This window comes from Ruditapes philippinarum, unplaced genomic scaffold (assembly GCF_026571515.1).
Source record: "Ruditapes philippinarum isolate M1 unplaced genomic scaffold, ASM2657151v2 ctg3657_1_1_1_1, whole genome shotgun sequence".
NCBI classification, from domain to species: Eukaryota; Metazoa; Mollusca; class Bivalvia; order Venerida; family Veneridae; genus Ruditapes; species Ruditapes philippinarum.
In genome coordinates, this window is record NW_026860158.1 from 28,066 (window position 1) to 52,172 (window position 24,107).

A 24,107-nucleotide genomic window follows, 5' to 3' on the forward strand; every position below is an offset into this window, starting at 1 on the left:
ATAATTCAAACTGTACACAATAAAGATAGCACCGTTTGATTGTTTTTGTGAGACATAAAAAACATGTGCAATATTCAAGATTTCCTCGATTTTTGACTAATCCATCTTAATATGAAATTTATATAGAAATAGATATGAATTATTTGTCAAATATATTTTATGAAAAACATAAATATATATCGTTCTTATAACATACATATGTTGGTGCAAATATGATACCTCTATAATGAAGTTTAAAAAGTTCAATACACAACAAACTGACGACCCTTTAGGCGTTTGAAGTTTATTTAGTAGACAAATGTTACACCTTCCCCTGTCCTCATGACTTATAATTAGATAACTTATGGCGCAGACGTGTTCCGCAAAGCCCGAAGCGCCGTCTACCCGGAAGTAGCAACTTTAAAAGGGTAGTGTATAAATACTTTCTGAATATTGTTATCGTCACTTCTAGTCTTTGAAAGTCATCACAAAGTAAGTATCAGTTCTCTAAATATTTATTTAATATCATTCTATGAAAATTTAAAACTGTTTTATTATAATTTATTTTCTAGTTATATCAGTACGCTTCAGGCCGTGACCACTTAATATTAAATACTAAGTTAAGTTTAAATGTGCTTGAAATCATAACTTTATTTTGTATTTTGCCATTTTTATTCAAGCCCGTCAGGGCCTTGAGCAAGAAGCTTTTCACTTATTTCCAAGTACTATTTGGATCTTTGAACGGATTCGAGAAAGTGTCTATAAGCTAATACATTCCCTTTTTTTGCAATTGAACTTAATCAAATTTTATATAAATAAAATGAAATATTACATAAATTTAAACAAAATACAATCATTTCAATCTCTTTGATCTAGAAATCCAGAAAAATGAAGGTCGCCATTGTTGCTGCTCTTGCTATTGCCTGTGTGCTCGGTGTTGTTACAGCTCAGTTCTACGGACAGTCCGGATATGTTTCCCAGGGACAAGCTGGTGGTCTCTCATCAAGTAAGTAGCCTCCTGCCTTTTTTATATTTTATACAGTAAAATTCTGTCCGGTTTAATTGAAATTACTTTTTAAAATATCTCATGCCTTCATACGTTTTTTTTTTTTTCTTTTGTTTTTCCTTTTTTTTTTGGGGGGGGGGGGTGATATCATTTAAGCATATTTATTATTTTGCAATATATTTGCCATACAATGTACTCTTGTAGTGATTCTAAGATATCCCCACAATGTTGAAATACATGATTTACCTATCGTAATTCTTTTAATAACATTTATTTTCCATTTAAAGTAATCTACTTATGTACATTATCTACATTATCGTTCTATTTTTAGCCATTTTTTTCTATTTATAGCATATATCGTTCTATTTTTAGTTCTGCCACTTCTATTTTTGTTGATCATATTCCCACTGTTGTTCAACGGAAATCTGTTTGGAAGCAGTTCAACATCTGGAAACACTAACATCATCTTCGGAAACTTTTCTGGAGTGTAAGTACATACCTGCTTATTTTAAAGTTTCAATTACACTTTAAATTGTACGTATTAGACTCACACAAAACTAAGAGAAAGTAGCACAAAGATTTGATTTTGTGTATTTTCCACCGTCTAAAATTGTAACTAAACAATTTGCGTTGTCTTGTTACAAAACATTCTTTGTCTTGAGAATAGTTTCTATTGAAGCGTGTGTATAATAAAGATTAATAGGACAAGATATATGGTGGCATATTTCTGCCAACAGATAACCTGATAACAAACTAGTTAATTAAGAGGTTAACTAGTTACGTAACTAGTTAACCTCTTAATTAACTAGTTAGTTATCAGGTTAACTAGTTACGTAACTAGTTAATTTTTTCAATAAATTAAAGATCATAACAGGAAATAAATGCATGTTAGTGCCTGCAACTGCCATCCTTTTATTATATTATCATCTTAAAATTAAGAGGTTACGTAACTAGTTAACCTCTTAATTAACTAGTTAATTAATAGGTTAACTAGTTACATAACTACTTAACTAGTTAACCTCTTAATTAACTAGTTAATTATCAGGTTAACTAGTTACGCAAATACCTAACTAGTTAACCTGATAATTAACTAGTTAATTAAGAGGTTAACTAGTTAGTTATCAGGTTAACTAGTTACGTAACTAGTTAATTTTTTCAATAAATTAAAGATCATAACAGGAAATAAATGCATGTTAGTGCCTGCAACTGTCATCCTTTTATTATATTATCATCTTAAAATTAAGAGGTTACGTAACTAGTTAACCTCTTAATTAACTAGTTAATTAATAGGTTAACTAGTTACATAACTACTTAACTAGTTAACCTCTTAATTAACTAGTTAATTATCAGGTTAACTAGTTACGCAAATACCTAACTAGTTAACCTGATAATTAACTAGTTAATTAAGAGGTTAACTAGTTACGTAACTAGTTAACCTCTTAATTAACTAGTTAATTATCAGTTTATCTGGTGGCAGAAATATGCCACCATAAAGATAGGTTTTCATTCATTATAACAATACTTTTGTACTTTCATGATGCAGTTGTATTTTTTACATATATTGAAACATACATTATTTTATAAATTTGTTTTTAATGTCATTTTGTTTTGACATACAGTCGTATTTTGAAATAGAAGATATCTTTATAAAGATGTTAATTTTTATTATTAATTTTATTTCAGAAAACGACGATAAGATGTAATTATCAACACCAGAGGGCAGTTATTATTTTGTCTCCAACAACAGTGTCACTTACTGCCGATGCTGCACGGAAGTCTCGTGTTTACATGTTATGTAACTCGCGTTCAATATGTTTCATATTTATAGAATTTGTTGCTGTCTGTGATAAATGCTTAATAAAATAAATTATTATTATATTCCATTAACCTGGGTTACTTTTGTTGTGCACTTGAAATGTATCTTGAATTAATAACAAATCAAAATGTTAAATTACCTAAAGGTCTTAAGTACATATGTGTACATATACATATAGAAAGCAACCAAACGAAAAAAAAAGAAAAGGAAAGAGAAAGAAACATGTTAGAAATGTTCCATCGGTTAGGTTTTAACTCACACCGACATAGTGATCGTCGTATGTTGACAATCTATGCCCCTTTCGTACTCCTGTCCAGAAACGCTGACATAGCTGAAAATCTACATCATAAAATATCTGAGAATTTGAAGTTTTACATAAAACATATAATGTTTTCAACTCATTACGTACAATACTGCATTAATTTTGTAATATCATATACACATAAAAACCTTTATGAACAGAATAGAAATATCTAACATTTACTGGGAATGTCAAATAATGTATTATTAGCAGAGAGAACAATAAAAAACATTAATTTAGATTGATAACATTTACTGAGGGAAATTAGGTTTGGCATTATTTTGTCCATGGCTGTATATGAACATTAAACATTCCAGACAATTGGAAATAGAATAAGATTAATAATTACATGTACATAATAATATAATTATGACTAAAGCCCATAAGGCTAATTTTACTCCGGCAGTCGTAAGTCACATAAATTGCTCCGGATATCGGAAGCTTGATATGTTTATTCAGATATAATCAATTTAAAAAATAAGTTTTGAAAAAGAGACAACGAGCTGACAAATGCCGATATTCAAACAATGTATATGCATGAATAGACTCCGGATATCGGAACCTCATACATCTTTGTTATCAATCAAAATAAGTTACTTTATATATAAGAACAAAAGGATAATTATCATAATCAAAATTTTTTGGTTGACCAAAGGTTTGGTTGAAACTATGTTTAACAAAGTTTTACAGCATTACATTAATACTCTAAAATTCATGCAGATCCAATTACAAATGAGGCAAAAAGAAAGAAAACAATTTTATCATTATAGCTTTGCTAAATTCAAGTCTTTAGGCACTTGTCTCAAAATTTGTACAGTAGTATTGTGAAATCTAGCCATGACGTGTTGGTGACATTCATCTTAAATACAGATATTAGAAAAAAACGCAACAAAAGCAGACGGAAAATATTCTGGGAGGGAAAGGGTGGGTTTATACGTTTTTAAACTAAAATTTTATGATGGACAAAATCTTGCTTTTTAAGGGAGACAACTAGAATATATATGTACATAATGACATGCCAGGGTTGTCTCCCTTCTAATAAATTGCATTAATGAATTATAAGATTTTTATAAAGAACTTTTGCAGAAGGTTAATTACAAAATACAATGTTTGCAAAGTAACAAAATTCTAATAAAAAACTAGTCAATTTTTTGGTCAATCTTATTATTGTTTCACGAATACGATTAATTCGTCTCCTAATAATGATATATGCCATTTTAGTATAGTCATGTTTGTAAAGTTTAAATTCAAATATGCAGACATTTGAATATATATATATATATATATCCGTCATAAAAAAGAATATCGTCGAGTAAATATACATCCTCTTTTTGGCGGAGAAAAGTGGTAATAAGTTTACGTTAACAAAAAGAAAGCAGAGTCCCGGGCATGATGAGCAAGTTGCTTCATATATACACTATGTTAAAATTGTCTAAGTTACACACAAAAAATATCACTAACACATTTTCTATTGCATTGAGACATAACTATGGAGAAAATTTGGTAAAGGCTGTACCAAATTAAGTTTACTTAAACCTAAAGCTAGCTTAATTTTGTTAAATTCTTTGTACATGATATACTGTATAACAAAATAACGAATAATATACACAATACAGCATATGTATTGTTTTATTAACATCTATATTATACTAATCTTCGATAGATTTTCGGTAAATTCCGTGTGATGTACATAGTATATGAAATAATTAAACTAAGCTTTATGTACAACACAATAGGGTAAACTACGGGTTTATAAGAAATTATTTTTAAATGTCCTAGGTAGGTCCATTTTTTCTTCTTTATTTTCAGCATGAATGAAGATATGGTTTGTTTATGTTGTTTAAGCTATAATTGAAGACATAACTATGGAGAACATTTGGTAAAGGCTGTACCAAATTAATTTCAGTTAAACTCAAATTTAAATCAATATTGTTAAAACGGATGTTTGCGTCATTACAGGAACAATTTATCGTTATCTAGACCATGACAATACAGTATGATACCGATTTGTACAGATATTACATTAATACTCTAAAATCCATGCAGATCTAATTACAAATATATTACCTGATAGATCTACCTCATATAAATGTAATTGTTTTCTGAAATTATAAAAACGACAACGTTCGCGAACTGTTGACCGCGGTCAATGACTGTTTCCCTCGCGTGCCCTGACGCCATAGAGGATTCCCCCTTGAAGCGTTAACATATTTGCAAAAACTATTTTCTTGTTCCTTTTTTCTTCTGCAAGTACTGTTACAGTAATTGACAGTAATTACAGTAATTGATCAGGTAATAAAACAGTTATTTCAAATGTTATTTTGGAACAGTCGAACAGTTGTCTCCCGATGTCGGGGATAGTGTTTTCAACTGTTGTCCTCAAAACACTACCCCCTCCACCTCGGGACAACAGTTTGACTGTTGCCAAAAAGCATATGAAATAACTGTATACTATTATTATTTTCAACGAAATTAGAAAAAAAACGACCAAACGTATAGGCCACATTTGAAACGTATTAAACATACCGTATGTGTAAACATTTTTAATTCTGTGACTTAAACGGGTCAACATATCCGCATATATTGTATATCACTATATAATATAACTCGTTTAATTAATTCAATGAATTTAATTGATAATACAAAATTCTCTATAAATATTCAAGTACACGTTTCAAATATTGCATTGCCAGCAAGGGCGTACATTGTAAGTTTCACACTTTTAACTCAAGTTACTTTTTAAAGGCACATTAAGTCTCAAAAATGGTAATATTTTTGATTTTCTGGTGACCTGCAACAGTATCCTAAACGTTACTAAATTATTGGCGTCATAGATGATCCAGTCTTTGCTGCTTTGGAGTTTAGGCAATAAGTACAGTGTAAGTCACATGTATTGCATATTTGTATTAAAGTCAAAATACCACTTTGTTTACATGTTGCTACATTTATGACAATATGTTTCTCATCCAGTACTATTTACTTCAGGTGATAAGCATCTTACGTGTTTTAAATGCATTATTACAACATTATGAACCATATGTTTGTTTTTTCTACAAAACAAAATGTTTATTCATTTCTGAGACACAATTTGTCTTTAAGAAGTACGAGTACTTACTCGTATATACGAAGTGGACGATTGATATCAGCGTGGTACCAGAACATTTAAATAATATTATCAGTATTTATAATATACTTATAAATGAAATATTCAGAAATATTGATGAAATAAAATACGTATTTTCAATTTTCCGTATTTTGACTGTAAAACTTTATTTTTCATTGCAGTGAAACATATTTTCCGTATTTTCACTGATGTCTTGCCGGACTACTTTCTTCCAAATTCTGCATGTACACAAAAATTAAGGAGAATTCTTTCAAATTGTAATGTCAATTCAAAAATAGAATGTATACATGTATAATAAAAAAAAATAAAAAAATTTATTTATAAATACAGGATATATTTTCATCATGTGGTATGAAAATTATCACATTTCACTTGTGACTATCGCCACTCATAAATTATTTATTTTCATACCATTCGATGAAATTAAATCATGTTATTAGAGATAAAATTAACTTGAATACCCCCTGTGTATTTGATAGTCTATGAGTGTATAATAATATGACATATATGAATCATTATCGGTTAAACAGAACATATGTAAGTAAGTATATCTTTTTTATTAAAAACATTAGTTTTGATACCCAAAAAAGTGTTTTTTGCGCGTAGAAACGACTTATACTATTGTTTGTTGTTGTTGTTTTTCTCAGCTAACTTACACTTTAATATTTAAAGTAACTAGATCAAGGTTTTCTTTTCAAAATTAAATAAAAAAAATAATATTGCAAGATTATTACAGCTTATTTATTTATCTATTTATTTATTGTCCGCCATTTTGTATATCGAATAGTAAACATACTTTAGTCCTGTTTGGAAGCAAGTGGTGTGCTTTAGGACGAAACGATAATATATGTATATAAAAGAGCGTGTTAAAGTAGCTTTCAGCTTTCCTAAAGGTTAAATATGTTAATTTTAGATAAGTCGTTTCATATAACTGTCAAATTAAAATAATTAAAGTGGAAATGAAATTTGCCGTCGATAAAAACATAACCTCGATACGTCTAATCTACCCGTCCGCTCTCAAAAGCCCGATCTTTTAGTTTTATAAAAGAAAGTCAACGCCGCGCTATAAATAGCTCTCGGGACGCTGTTTTGAAGAAGGCTTAAAGGTGATATGATGTACTTACTTTTCAAAGATAACACAAGATAAAATTACTTAAATGATTAGATTGAAACAACACAGAATCGTAAATAACATCTGAAGGCCGCTTTAACCGATAAGAATTAAGGAAGTTTATCTGCATTACAACGATATCGTCTTAAAGATAATAAATGTTTGAACTGTCACAACTGATGTCTTTTAAATCGTCTTATATCAAAAGATATTTTGACGATAGTTTAGAATAAAGTATCCCCATGATTTCTTTTATCTTAGTACGCCAATGTAACAATAACTTTGTCAATGACAATATGCTACAAAATAATAAAGATAACGTTATTGACTCTCAATTAACTCTCAATTTTCACCATATGGTATCAATAAAACTCAGATATCAGTACAAATAATGTAGAGATTTAGTTTCGGAAATCGAAAACTATTTTTATTAATTTTATTACATCCTAAGTGTCACAATAAGTGTTTGTTTAATGTTTGCAAAAGACGAAAATAAAGAAACTTAGAAACGAAGAAATGAAATTTACAACACTAATAAAAATGTGCATTTATTATTCATTGACTTGATTCTGAAGGAAATTGAAATATCAATGGTGTAAAGATAAAGACAGAAGTAACACGAACTAAAGATATTAATTAGCTCTGGGCTGTATTTTTGTATATCTTGGTCACCAGGAACATCCACCTGTCTAGCGCGTGCAATGTTATCTTGTTTACATGCAGATAACGTCGAAACAAGGGACCATACTATTTCCCACGAGTCACGCTGACAATACGGATAACCACACTTTAGAAATAAATTTAAAATAAATTTGCTATCACTTGTTTATGAATATCTCGGAAAAGTTAAACATTAAGTTACAAAAGTTTAATTTATAAGTGTCGTGAAAAGTTCCGGTTGATTTGAAATGAGTGCGTCCGGCGACAGAACAGTGGTGCTGGCATATAGCGGTGGTTTAGATACTTCCTGTATTCTTGTATGGCTGAAAGAACAAGGCTATGAAGTAGTCGCCTTTTTGGTGAGTTTCTTATTTTTTGACAGACTTTTCTTTAAAGCAGCACGCCTCCAGATTCGTGCTAATTTTCATGAAAATTTTCAAAATGTGTTTAAAAGTATTATTTAGTGAAATAACCAAAAGGAAGCAACTTACACATTATCGATGGCACTTAACACCCACGTAAATTACGAAAACGAGGACAAAATGTGCAAAACTTGCCCTTACTGCGTTAGTAACGCAGTAGAAATATAGTTATAAATACTGAAAAATCAGTCATTAATCGTACTTAACATGTAAATTATTACTAGAATCTTGAATATTTTTACTTTCCCTAAAATCTTAGTACATTTTTCTAAGGTTTGATTATATTGAAATATTTTCGCTCATCTGGAGGCATGCAGCTTTAAACTAAAAAAAAACGACGTTATTTGAATATTTACTACAGATGTTACATTCCATAGAAAATAATTTTTCTAAGAAACTAGTATGCTTTTGTAATAAAAGCTGCACGCCTACAGATGAGCCAAAATATTTCAAGGCGTTCAATCTTTAGAAAAATGAATGTATTAAGATCGTAAGAAAAGTAAAAATATTTAACATTTGATTAATCTTTTTACATGTTATGTGCGAGTTATGACTGACTTTGTAGAATCAATCACTAAATAATGGTCTGCGTTACTAACGCACTGAGTGGTATTTATGCATATTTTGACCTCTTTTTTGGTAATTAACGTGGAATGCAAGTGCCTTTTGTAATGTGTAAATTATTTTCATTGTTCAATTCACAATTTTTTACTTTTAAATACATTTTCAAAATTTTCATGAAAATTAGTCTAGCATGAATCGAGGCATGCTGCTTTAACAAATAGAAATGTTAACAGATTTTATAGATGTGCAATAAAATAACATAGTACTTTCACGCGAAATCTCTACAAGTTATCTTTATTTTACCAAGACTTTAATTAAATCCTACTACAATATATATTTGTATGTGAGAAGTTAGTAGTGAACAATTAGCTAAGCTAAAAGGCATTTCAATTTATATAGGGAAGTCAATGCTATGCTGAAATGCTCAGCTGTTTTGGGCATCTAGCAGGGCATTCCTAAATATAGTGTAAAAATGCTCTGCTGGAACGCTCAGCTGGCTAGGCAATCTAGCAGTGCATTACTAAATATAGTGTTAAAATGCTCTGCTGGAATGCTCAGCTGGCGAGCTAAGCTGGCTAGGCAATCTAGCAGTGCATTACTAAATATAGTGTAAAAATGCTCTGCTGGAATGCTAAGCTGGCTAGACAATCTAGCAGGGCATTCCTAAATATAGTGTAAAAATGCTCTGCTGGAATGCTAAGCTGGCTAGGCAATCTAGCAGGGCATTACTTAATATATTGAAAAAAATGCTCCGCTGGAATGCTAAGCTGGCTAGGCAATCTAGCAGGGCATTACTAAATATAGTATAACAATGCTCTGCTGGAATGCTAAGCTGGCTAAGCAATCTAGCAGTGCATTCCTAAATATAGTGTTAAAATGCTCTGATTGCTTAGCCAGCTGAGCATAACAGCAGAGCATTTTTACATTATGTTTTGGAATGCCCCGCTAGATTGCTTAACCAGCTGAGCATAACAGCAGAGCATTTTTACACTACATTATGGAATACCCCGCTAGATTGCTTAGCCCAGCTGAGCGTAACAGCTAAGCATGTTTACACTATATTTAGGAATGTCCCGTTAGATTGCTTAGCCAGCTGAGCATAACAGCAGAGCTTTTTACACTTTATTTTGGAAATCTCCGCTAGATTGCTTAGCCAGCTAGGTATAACAGCAAAGTATTTTTACACTATATTTAGGAATTCCCTGCTAGATTGCCTAGCCAGATGAGCATACCAGCAGATCATTTTGTACACTATATAACACTATATTTAGGAATGTCCCGCTTGATTGCTTAGCCAGCTGAGCATACCAGCAGAGCATATTTTTTTGCACTATATTTTTGAATGCCCCGCTAGATTGCTTAGCCAGCTGAGCATACTAGCAGAGCATTTTAACGCTATATTTTGGAATGCCCCGCTAGATTGCCTAGCCAGCTAAGCATACCAGCAGAGCATTTTTACACTCAATTAAGGAATGGCCTGCTAGATTGCTTACCCAGCTGAGCATACCAGCAAAGCATTTCTACACTTTATTTTGGAATGCTCTGCTAGATTGCTTACCCAGCTGAGCATAACAGCAGATCATTGATTTCCCTATATAAATCGTAATGCCTTTTTGCTTAGCTCACTGTTAACTGCTTACTTCTCACATACATATTTACTGTTCTTTAAAATAATCGTTGAAGACATCGTTATTTAATTGCTTGCGTTTTGACGTTGTGACTCTTGAAACGTCCTTTGAGTATATTACTATCACATACCACTGGGGGTGAGAATATTACTATCACATCCCACTGAGGGTGAGTATATTACTATCACATCTCACTGAGGGTGAGTATATTACTATCACATCTCACTGAGGGTGAGTATATTACTATCACATCTCCCTGAGGGTGAGTTACTATCACATCTCACTGAGGGTGAGTATATTACTATCACATTCTACTGTGGGTGAGTATATAACTATCACATTCTACTGTGGGTGAGTATATTACTATCACATCCCACTGAGGGTGAGTATATTACTATCACATCTCACTGAGGGTGAGTATATTACTATCACATCCCACTGGGAGTAAGTTTATTACTTTCACATCCCACTGAAGGTGGGTATATCACTATCACATTCTACTGAGGGTGAGTATATTACTATCACATTCTACTGTGGGTGAGTATATTACTATCACATCCCACTGAGGGTGAGTATATTACTATCACATCTCACTGAGGGTGAGTATATTACTATCACATCTCACTGAGGGTGAGTATATTACTATCACATTCTACTGTGGGTGAGTATATTACTATCACATCCCACTGAGGGTGAGTATATTACTATCACATCCCACTGAGGGTGAGTATATTACTATCACATTCTACTGTGGGTGAGTATATTACTATCACATCCCACTGGGGGTAAGTTTATTACTTTCACATCCCACTGAAGGTGGGTATATCACTATCACATTCTACTGAGGGTGAGTATATTACTATCACATTCTACAGTGGGTGAGTATATTACTATCACATCCCACTGAAGGTGGGTATATCACTATCACATTTTACTGAGGGTGAGTATATTACTATCACATTCTACTGTGGGTGAGTATATTACTATCACATCCCACTGAGGGTGGGTATATTACTATCACATCCCACTGAGGGTGAGTATATTACTATCACATCCCACTGAGGGTGAGTATATTACTATCACATATTACTGAGGGTGAGTATATTACTATCACATCTCACTGAGGGTGAATATATTGCTTTATCCTGTCACTTGTATCAATTTCGGCCCGATAACAAGGTGCCGTATATTTTTACTGATCTACGGCACTTGATCACGTGGTATGCATAGTTTGCCGGACTACTTTTCAAGAAAAAATATAATTATCATTATAATGTTGGACTTTAAGTTCTGTGTGTAGAATAACGAATTTTGGAAACGTTGATAAAACTTTGTTTGTTTATTTTATTCCACTCTATAATTTTTCAAGCGAAATAAAAATTATTAAAAGTGAAATAAATGTAAAACTTAACTCGTTTGCGACATTAAAATAGCGTACATGATTTGATTGTTTTGCACGTGCTGTTTGGCGCTACATTGTGACGTCACGTAAACAATACTTTAAACGTCTGTACAGCGTTAACGACTGAATAAAAGATATTGGTGTTCGAATTCATTTTCTTAGTTAGACCATTTTCTTTCATTCTAGATAGTCTACACAACAAAATTCGACAAAAAATGTTTTTATTTATCACATTTTTCAAACAAAATGGCGCCCTCAATGTGAAAATACACAGGGAGATAATAAGAACAGCTAGTGCATTGTTGTAGAATAATGCACACTTCGGGCCTTCTTTGTTTATAAAGAAACATTTCAGATAGTGTGTGTGATTAAAGGTAGTTTGCCTAATAAAATTCTTTAAAAAAAAAACGGTGACAGGATAAATAGAATAATAGATTTATGCCGTGGATGGAGAAAGTTTATCTGGCTCTGCTCCGGAATTTATTGGGTTCGCCTTCGGCTCACCCAATAAATTCCTCCGCCTCGCCAGATAAACTTTCTCCATCCACGGCACCAACCTATTATTCTCTATATCACATCCCACTGAGCGTGGCTATATTACAATCACATAGTTACCAGTAATGTTTGTGGAAGTGATTCTTACATATCAGACAGGATATTCAAATGTTAATTTTTATATACACCGGTGCTAGAAAAATTCAAAAACTCATACACGAGTTGAGTCCTGTCAATGAAATCGTTTCGATAAAAAAGTGGTAAATGCATGAAGGAAAAAGATGCTTATATAGTTTACTAATAACTTATATTTAATACAATGTTTCGCGAGTCAAATCTACTAGGTAGGCAATATAAGATAGATTTTTGGTCGTAGTGAAAACTGACGATCATGTAATTATATTATATAAAGGATATTGAATGAGTGTAGTTTAATACTAAATTTATTCAACGAGTTCAATAAATTTAGTATCGAATCTACACGAATATAATATTCTATTTATCACATAGAGCTCTATATAAAATAAGAACAGTGAACTGTTAAATGAGTAATTTTCAATGACGCGCCCATAGTTGAACGCTAACAGCGCGTTTTAACGCTATGTTTCTATATAGCACAAATGACGTCACATCAAAGTGTTATTACACTAGTGTAATATCGTTTTTATTATAATAAAGGCTTTATAACACTCCCGCACCGCGGTTTATGTGATAAATGCTATTTATGATACATACACAAGTCATTTTTAACTAAATAAATAATATTAAATTAAAGGACATACATTATTCATTAGAGTATATATTAATAAATACAAAAATACATTGATACCTTTAATTTTATAAATGAATAAATACAGAAAATGGAAATATATTGTAAAGCACAAAGTGGCCTTGTTATTGTTTTTAATAATGGCGGCGAATGACGGAAAGAGTTATGATTGGTTATAGACCCGCGCAAAAGTAAATCTGGTTCAACAAAAAGGAGTTTTTAATAACAACAACTGCATATGAGACCCTGTAAGAGTATCATTTAAAACTCATATACGTATCTCTGTGTGTATATGTTTGTATTAACAAATAATATGATCTAGGATATTTCATTGGAGTAAAGACCTTTTTACAACGCGGTCCGTTGCTATGAAAAACTCGATCGGAAGTTAGTATTTCCCCGCATATGCGAAATTTGCGTAGGGCAAAAAAGCATAGTGTAACATAGAAATATAGAAGTTCATAGACAATTCCGAGTAAGTTTAAGGTAAAAGGTAGGAAATTATATAAAATAGCTTTAAACAAAAATAGAAAAGATTCCTTTATAGCTTTGTTGCCAAGATTACCATAAAAAGACATGGAAAAGGAAATTGTTTAAGAATCCCCCCTCAAGGTGGGACCGCTTACTGTCACAGACCTGACATTGAGATTTTTTTAAGAAAATGTGGAAATATATCTTCTATTCAAATGGAAGTCAACTAAATTGTTGTTAATATAATTCATTAAAAAGATAAAAGAAATTTTACAACATATGAAATCGAGGTTAATTAGCATTCTGAAAATTGTCAGAACAGGCCCGGTGATAATGCATTTTACTGTTCAGTTTACCTGATTTTATCCTTTATTTGACTGTGATGCAAAACAGATAATTTTTAATAAATAAATGTATTTTAAATAGTTATTTTTTCCCAAAATCTTTAAGGAAAGTGAAACAACAATCATTTTATCGGTTCCTCGTAACACATGTTAATATTTTTAATGCAAGTCATTACGCCGCCTGTCAATCAAGCTGGCAGGGGTCTTACAGATAAGCCAATCGGCGATCGTTATCAGTTTCATGCAAAGATGTCTGAGAAGTCCGCCATTTTCCTTAGACAAGCTACGTGTATAAGACAATGGTGCAGCTGTATTTACATTGAAAATATATTAAAACGGTATATCTAAGTTACAACATAACCTGACATATTGACAGATGGAGTCAGTTAGTTCATTTTACAAAAACAAAAATATCAGTAACTTTGTATATATGAAGATAATACGTTATATAGCACGTAGGAAAGTTAAAACGGGCTATACCACATTGCATTAAACAAGGAAAACGTTTAAACAAATACTCAATTCCTTCCTTCATTACAATTATGTCTATTCATAATCACAATATATTATAAGGTCTCAGAATATCCACATGATATGACATTTTTGTTCTTTATAACATATTGTCAATAAAATGCTGCAGTAGTAAAAAGTACTTGGAAATAAAATGAGAAAATATGCAATAAAATTTAATATTTTAGATGAAATTATCTTACCTAAATATTTCTAGCTCAATGAATTAAGATTAAAGATTAAATATTTAAATACATCTGCTTCAATAGCATCATATCTGATCACGGGTTTTAATTTAAAGTTGAGGTATGGTATATGTGAAATTTATTTTGAAGTGAATAATATTGCGTTTTATCACGAAAATATCTAATGTACAAACAAACATATAATCATATATCATAAAAACAAATTTACGCAAGGTAAATTTTCTCATTTAATGTTGACAATTTATGCGCAAATGCATTATATATAAATGATTTCGCACATAAAACCCCAAAAACAATTGTAAAGGTTCATTGATATAATTTTACTATTATAATTATGTTCAACTACATCAATTTTAACCATCTTTGAATTTGTAAACTAAAATGACATTTTGTCAGTAACATTTTCCTTGATGTCAGCAAGAAATATAACAAGATCTTTGCCAAACGTTTTATTCATCATTAATGCGTGAATCCAGTTATTTGTTACTTTTTTAAATACCATAATACATTGAACTATTCAATAAAAGCATTAAAATTTTATTTATACCAAATTATATAAGGTAAATTCATTAGTAACTTAAGTGGCATGACAGTTTCGCGTAAACGTCGGTATCGTCTTTTGTCTAAGGTTCTTAATGACCGGGTCGTGTGAATCAGTGGGCGGAGCAATCTCTTCTCTGGCGTAATGTCAATTGTCACTTCACAAATCAATAAACATTGATGAGATATATAAAAGTTACTTAAATTAGGATTTTCATAATTGTACGTGACTAACTATGTCATGGTTCTAAAACGTCCCGGTTGAATGATATTTATACAATATCTAGCTAGAAACAAACAACCACGGTCGCGTGTCAATCTGTTTGACACTTACCGCCTGGCCAATCCAAAGGAAGTATACAATACACATTGTGTAATATTATGTTATACAGGGGTAATAAAATTTAATCTTTATTTTTTTATATTTTTTTTATCATAATTAATTTATATTTATTCTTTATTATAGTCTGATCTATACATACATATACAATTAAAACAATATACATACAGTAAATTGTACAGCCATTCTTTTAAGAATTATAACAGACTGTTCTAGTTTATAAGAGGGGCAACTCCACAGTCCACATTACAGAGATCTATAATATCTACTGTAGATTTACCTCCCTTATTTACATAATTATACCCATTTACATGTTAATATAAACACATCATAATATCTCTAAGACATTTATAAGTAAAACAGCATATTCCAAGCATTGAATGTTATACTTAATATAATTAAAATGTACTAATATTTATATCTACATCATAACTGTATGAGTAATTACATTAGGGTTGTTAATATTAAAATGAAAGAATGAAATCTCATTACTTTACTAAACCCTAAATGGTTGTCTCCTTATAAATGTACTAAAATCATTTATACATACTTATTTTATTTCATCTTTATACATTCTAAAAGTTTGGTAACAACTACTGACCTCAACTTAAAATCTGCCATAAGGTATTTGTTATTAAAATACTGAGTTTAGTAAATGTGGCACTATTGCGCATAATAAAAAATGTCTTACAAAATCATATATCTCTCATGGCCAGACCATGAATGAACTGGTCAGTGGTGATTATCAAAACAGGAAGCTAAAATATTCTAGCTGGTTAAAAGAAACATTTATAACATTTTTACAATAAAAGTTCTTTTGTTATTTAAAATGTTCATTTTAGGCAGGAGGTGAGACACACACATCATCAACTTCAAATTTTTGAAATTAATAATATGTATTATCACCCTCCATCTAAAATGAAGCAATTAAAATATATATTTATTGGTACAAAAAATCTCTTCTAACATTAAGTATTCCGTAGCATGATGTTGCAGTATATTTGACAATATTATCATTTGACAAGAGGAAGCAAAGCTTGGTAATATCATTATAAGAATTAAACAAAGTACAATTTTCAGCCGCATTTTCAAATAATTTATTGCGAATATCAGTGTACTGGGGGCAATGCAATAATACGTGCATCTCATCTTCGATGCCATTATTACAAATAGGACATACTCTATCGTTAACATTTAATCTTTCGTATCTGCCAATCTCCAATCTGATTGGTGCAACACCATATCTAAATTTAGCCAATGCTGATCTATGGCGATAAGACATAATTTTATTGACATAATGCTCCTGTTCAAAATCAAACTTAAATTTCTGATATAACCTTAACTTGTAAATATACAATGAACTGACCTTATCCATTCATCTATCAATACATCCATTGCATTCTTCACAATTGTATCAACAACAACATTTTTATTCTGTGGTAATGTACAGTCACTAAAATCTACACAACCAAATTTTATAAAGAGGTTTTTAATCCTAAAATGCCAGTTGCTACAATTTCTACTTGCAAGGTTATAACAGTATTTTGATATCTTGAAATTTACTCTGTTTTGATCCATATTTGACAATTTACACCAAAAGTTACCAACACATTTCAATTGTTTAACATAAACTGGATCCCAACCCATATCACCGGCTACAGCAGAGCTTGGAGTATATTTTCCTGTACCTAAGAAAAATCTCATAGCGCGATTTTCCACAGCTTCTATACAAGAGAATTTCATAGTCCCCCAAATGGCAGCACCATATGCTATAACTGGCCACACCATTGAGTCATAAAGCTTTTTGTATACATGATGAGGCATGCCACCTAAAAGCTTAAATTTTGCTATTAAAACACCCAACGCTCTACTAGCAGCCTGTGATACAAATTTGGTAGTAATATTATAATTCAAATGTTCAGTAAGAACCAAGCCAAGATAGACATATTTATCTACAATATCCAATCTAGCATTATCACAAAATGAACAACATTTCTAAAATGACCAATATTACTTTTCTTATCATTTGTGGTCATCTTATTTTCATTACACCAATATGATAGGCAATTTAACATTTCTTGGAGGTCACTTTCATTAGAGGCTAATAATACTATATCATCAGCAAAAAGTAAAATTGACAATTTTTCACCATCTTCTATGTCACTACCCATTCCCAAAGCCTTTATTTTGATAGCTTAATCATTGATAAAACAATTAAACAATATTGGAGATAAAATACACCCCTGTCTTAAACCAAGATTCACATTGAACCAATCAGAAAAGTTTTCATTTACTTTCACACAACAAGAAACATTACTATAAATTGACTGTATAGCATTGTACATCTTTCCTTTAACACCAATATTGTTAAGTTTTTCAAATAATATAGTTCGATTGACACAATCGTAAGCCTTCCTAAAGTCTATAAAGGCTGCAAATGTGGATTGTTTTTTCTTTATACGTGATTCAATAATAGAAGAAAGAGATGATATATGATCAACCGTACTACGCTTCTTTCGAAAGCCATTTTGTTCATCTTCAATCTTCTCATTTTCATCAAGCCACATTGACAGCCTTTCATTAAGTATAGAACAATACAATTTATACATGGTTGATGATAGATTTATCCCTCTATAATTCAATGGTTGTCGTAAACATGCCACACCAGGCTTAGGTATTAGGTTTTAAAACGCCTAACAGATAACAGACATTAAAAAGTATATGCAAATAAGAGATGGCAATATCATTCTTGAACACTTCATATGGAATATTGTCAAAACCTGGAGCTTTGTTTCTTTTACTTTTTTCAACTGCTTTAATTACTTCAAAAACAGAAATGTTATTTTCAAAAGTACTCTCTGATTTATCATTACTTGGAGTGTAACAAAAATTTATACATGAATCATCATTCAAAAGTTTTCTAAAGGTACATTTCCAATGATTTAAAACTTTATAAGTATCATTTTCTATAGACCCATCATCTTTTACATACTCCATGGGTATCTTGTTAATTTTCTTACTAGCTACCCCATTTTTACCTATGCTTTTCCAAAATTTATTGGGATCAGTTTCAACAGATTGAAGTAAATCATGTTGTAATGTAACCCAATATTGACGTTTGCATTTTTTAACAGCTTTATCAAATGTATTTGTTCTACCACATGCCGTTATCCACTGTTTCTCATAATAACAAACATCATTCCACAAATCTGTAAGGCTATCATTCCACCAAGGTTTATATACCCTTCTACGTTTATTATTCGAGCAACTTACAGACACTAGCTTTTTGTGAGGTATTTTATTATACATTTCATCCGTAATCAAAGAACATATTGATGTGTAAGCATCATCAATACTTTCTTGTGTTCGGAACCCTTGTTCCAGTGAACTTACTGTTTCTAAAAGGCTATTACATACTTCACCAGAAAAAAGGTCTGATGGAATGTTTTTTACTTGAAACCTGACATTACTTGCACTCGACCGGACCGGACTCAAAGGAGTCAGATTATTACAAAGACCATTTTCAAAATTATACACCCAGGATAGTACCGAGTGGTCTGGAACACCTGAATAATCTTGTACACCTGCTGTTTGTACCAATTCACGGGACCGTATAACTGTAAAATCACTATACATATGTAAAGAATCATGGCCCACCAGACAGTAGTCTACAACAGAAAGTCCCTGTGGTCGAATACAAGTAAAATCATTTTTCACACAATAGCAAAATTCACATCAACTAAAAGATCAACAAGCATTTCATTTCACCAAAGTTATTACAAGTATAGTCTACTACATTTCGTTCTGGTAAATCATCTATACCTTCAATAAAATCAGACAAATTTCCACATCGACCATTAAAATCACCAAAAATACAGATTTCACCTTTATTTTGATATTCATAAATACTAGTAAGTAATTTATCAAAGAAACTATTAGCATCAATGTGTCTAGTCGATGATTTAGGTGGTAAATAACACACACAACAGTAAAAACTATCATTTGTACTTTTGTGATCAAGACAAATCCATAATATACCTTCAAAAGAATTATCAACTATTGAAACATAATAGTCTATAAGTAGTTCTTCTTTGACAAATATTCCCACACCCCCAGAACCTGTCCAAGCATTTATGTGAATTTCACTTCTATTACTACCGTACCATTTATAACCATTCATATCAATAATATCGTTACTCCTCAAATGGGTTTCTGCAATGCCCATAATGTCTAAGCCCAGAACACTGATACATGCTTCCCTCAATTTAAAATTATCAGAGTTAAAATCATTTTTAAAAGAATTAACGTTCCAAAATCCCATTTTCCATCAACGATGGCCTCTCTGACCACGATTCTGTCTTTGTCCACCTCTATTTCCTCTGTAACCGCCCCTGTTACTGCCCCTTCTTCCGTACCACGCTCCATTGCCATTTCCTTGATCCTTATAGGAATTACCGTCAATATTGTTACTCGCACCCGCACTCGCGGCACCACTATTTTGAAAACTAGCACTATACTCAACATCACTAATTCCGCGTCATCTCACGGTAATGGCATATTTTCACGTGACCAGTGTTAAAATTGGTCAGAATTGACATATTTTATTCAAACATCTTAACAACAAAGTTTTTGTGCAAAATAATCTAAATCTATAGATTTTAAGGAAAAACTGAACAACATTTTACAAACTTCTGTAAAAAACAACAATTGTCCATTAAATTTGTGCATACGTCTGAAACAATCATCATTTTCTAAATGTTCTTGTTTGTTGAAAAAATAAATTTTGAGTTACAATGTAAAGATACTTTTAATAATTTAAATTATTGAAAATAACGTAAAGAAATTTTAACTGAAACATGAAAAAACTGAAATAAAACACCATTACCGCGAGTTTAATGATGACATACTGTTTTCAAACTGGCCGACACACGGTCTACATCTGAAAAATTAAAACTAATTTTGATTGGATATATTGTTGTTTCCTTGTGCCATATAGCAGAAAAATGACTAAATGATACAGTTTATGACAGTTTTTGTAGTGTAAGTTTATTGTTTGTGTTCTTTACTGTTTTAAAGTGTTAAGTACCGTGAACTAAGAGGAGCACAGTATACTCGATGAGTTTTTTATTTCCTGTGTTACGCGATGACTGATTTCCTGTATAATCGGATTCGAATACACGAGTGCCCACGACCTTCAGATTAGACCGACTATTGTTTATAGCTTTAACAAGCATACGCTAATTGGTAGACAACTGCCTCTCCTCTTTTGTTTGGTAGCTGTTAATATAGACATTTTTTATAAAATAAAGTCTCTCCAAGTTTATTTTTAACTTTCAGAATCTTACTTTTGTCCTCCTGATTTCTACACTCACAAACTACAATTCCTGGAACATTCTCCCTCGTAGATTCCCTCCTCTCCACATTAACAAATGAAATGTCCGGTATTTGCAATACTTTTTTAACCAAGTCTGACATTCTTTTTGTAATATCTTCAGAAACATTGTACGGTAGATTCCGCACCACAATATTGCGTGTAGTATCTTTGTTGCTCACCAAAGTTTCTGTAGTTTGCAATTTGGCCATCTCTTCCAACCGCTGATTCACTTCTTCCATATCATTTGTTAGTTCAGACTTTAAATCACTTAGCCGGTTTTCCATATCCTTTGTAAAGTCTTTTTTAATCTTTGACACGTCAGTACTAATGCGTTTGTCAAAAACTTTTGTGATTTTATCAATAACTTGCTCCGTTATCATCTTCTCAACGATGCGACCTTCTCCTCTAGTGAGTCTATTTTTAAATTTTGCTTCTCTGTCATTAATTTCACATCCTTAGAAAGTTGTAAAAGTAGGGCATTTGTATCTATTGAATGTACAGAATCTGTTATATTGTCAGTCTTTAACACCCTGCTGTTTAAATTTAAATTACGAATGAAAAAGTCGCCTAATTAAACAGGCGTCTTTTGTATGCGCTTTTGAACATTGGATTATTAGTCCTGCATATTTATTATGTCTGTTATAAATATCAATTAACGTTTTAAGTACTAACCGCTTTAAGTCATCCCAAAATTGATGTTTTCTGGTTGATATAACATGGAATCACGACTATTAAAGCCTTAAAGTATCATTAATATTAGTAGGAGATGTAAATGAAGATCAGCTCAACATGCAAAATCATAAATTTAAAGATATACTTTTGACAAATAACATGAAAAATATTATTAACATCCCGACTAGGGTAAACCATAATTCGCAAACTCTTCTCGACCCTATCGCATTAACAAACAATATTCAAGTTTTTGATTCAGGAGTTCTTGAAACAGATAATGAAATAAGTGACCATTATGGAACATTTGCTTATTTAAAGGTTAATTTCGATTCAAATATGCCATTTAAAAGGAAAATTTGGAACTATAAGAATGCAGATTTTGTTTAACTGAATAATTTAATAAGAGATACCGACTAGACTTTTATTAATATTTTAAATATAAATGAAGCTTGCAATACTTTTACATTAAAATTCATGGATTTAGTTAATCAGTGCATCCCGTCGTATTTTGCATTTATTAAGCCAAAAGATAAGCCATGGTTTAACAGTAATATTCGTAAAAGTTTAAGGCAGAGCGACAGATTATTTCACAAAGCAATAAATAGTAATAACACATCAGATTGGACTAAATATAAACAAATTCGAAACAAAGTAAACAATATGAAGAAAAACGCAAAAGAGTTATTTTACAATAGTTTAGAATTTTCCTTGCATGATCTTAATAGCTCAAACCCTCGACAATATTGGAAAATAGTTAAAATGTTAGTTAAGAATAATTCAGCTGAAAACGATTCTATACCACCTTTAAGAAATAATAATAACACATTCTCCTTATCAGACTTAGACAAAGCCAATACTTTAAACTCTTTCTTCAGTTCAATCTCTCAGTTGGATGATTCACATACCCAACTTCCAGACTTTAGTTTCAAAACAAACTCAAAATTAGAAGACTTTAATATTTGTGAACAAAAAAATAAAAGATGTATTAACAAATTTAGTTATAAATTAAGCTTCTGGACCAGACGAAATAAGCCATACAATGTTGAAAGAAACTTCGGAAACCTTATGTATTCCACTGTGTATACTTTTTAATCATTCGTTAAATGAAGGTTACTATCCTAGCAGTTGGAAACTTGCACATGTTATGCCTCTTTTTAAAAAAGGTAATAAAGATGAACCATCAAATTATAGACAAATTTCATTAATAAGCTGTGTTGGTAAAGTAATGGAACGCATAATTTTTAAACATATGTATAATTATCTCCATACAAAATCTTTAATATACCAAAATCAATCTGGGTTTTTGCCAGGTCATTCTACAGAGTATTAACTTATTGATATATATAACCAAATTTGCAAAGCATTTGACAGTAAAGAATCTACTTGTATTATTTTTGTGACATTTCGAAAGCATTCGATAGAGTTTGGCATTCTGGTCTCATCTTCAAAGTAAAGCAATACGGTATACAAGGGAAACTAAATACATGGTTAAAAGACTACTTAAATAACAGAACCCAAAAGTTTTTGTATCTTCGACATTTTCTTCTTTATCAACTCTAGAAGGGGGCGTCCCTCAAGGCTCGTTACTTGGTCCTTTATTATTTTTAATTTATGTCAATGACATAGCAGACTCGCTCTTAAGTATTACTAGACTTTTCGCAGACGACAGTTCTCTTTCTGTGTCCTCAAAAAACATAACCTTTATGGAAGAAACGTTAAACAGGGATCTAGCGACAATAACAAGTTGGTCTAAGCAATGGTTAGTCAATTTCAATCCGGCAAAAACCGAAGCAATATTTTTTTTCTTTTTTTAATATGATCAAACCAAAATTATTCTTCGATAATGTACAACTCAATTTTGTCGAACATCATAAACATCTTGGGGTCACATTTAGTCAAGATGGGTCTTGGCATCAACATATAACTAACATAGTATCTAAAGCCTCTAAAATACTCGGTTCCATGAAAATGCTCAAATTCAAAATTTAAAGAGAATTATTTAATAATATATATGTATCATATTTACGTCCACATTTAGAATACGCGTCTTTAGTCTGGGATAACTGTGCGCAATACGAGAAAGAAACATTAGAAAAAATTCAATATGAAGCTGCCCGTGTTGTTACAGGATTGACAAGATCCGTTACTATACAAAAATTGTTAACAGAAATAGGTTGGGTTTCGCTTTCAGATAGGAGACATATTCAAAAATTAGTTTTAATATACAAAGGCAAAAACAATTTATTACCACTTTATTTAATACAATTATTTCCCCCATCTGTACAATATGCACATGAAAACCCATATTCTTTAAGAAACAATCAAGACTACGCATCAATTGTCAGAAGAACAGAAATTTATTCGAAATCCGTC

The 24,107-nt window shown here is 31.3% G+C and overlaps 1 protein-coding gene across 1 annotated transcript in view; it reads left to right on the forward strand.

Annotated features, from left to right (window-relative positions):
* Positions 1–7,802: 7,802 nt before the first annotated feature.
* The window catches only part of LOC132759078 (argininosuccinate synthase-like), a 41,216-nt gene continuing 24,911 nt past the window's right edge, over positions 7,803–24,107 (forward strand). Inside the window, exon 1 of the mRNA XM_060750803.1 lies at positions 7,803–8,356. Coding sequence (XP_060606786.1) covers positions 8,246–8,356 — 111 coding nt within the window. The 5' untranslated portion in view covers positions 7,803–8,245. The remainder of the gene's footprint in view (positions 8,357–24,107) is intronic.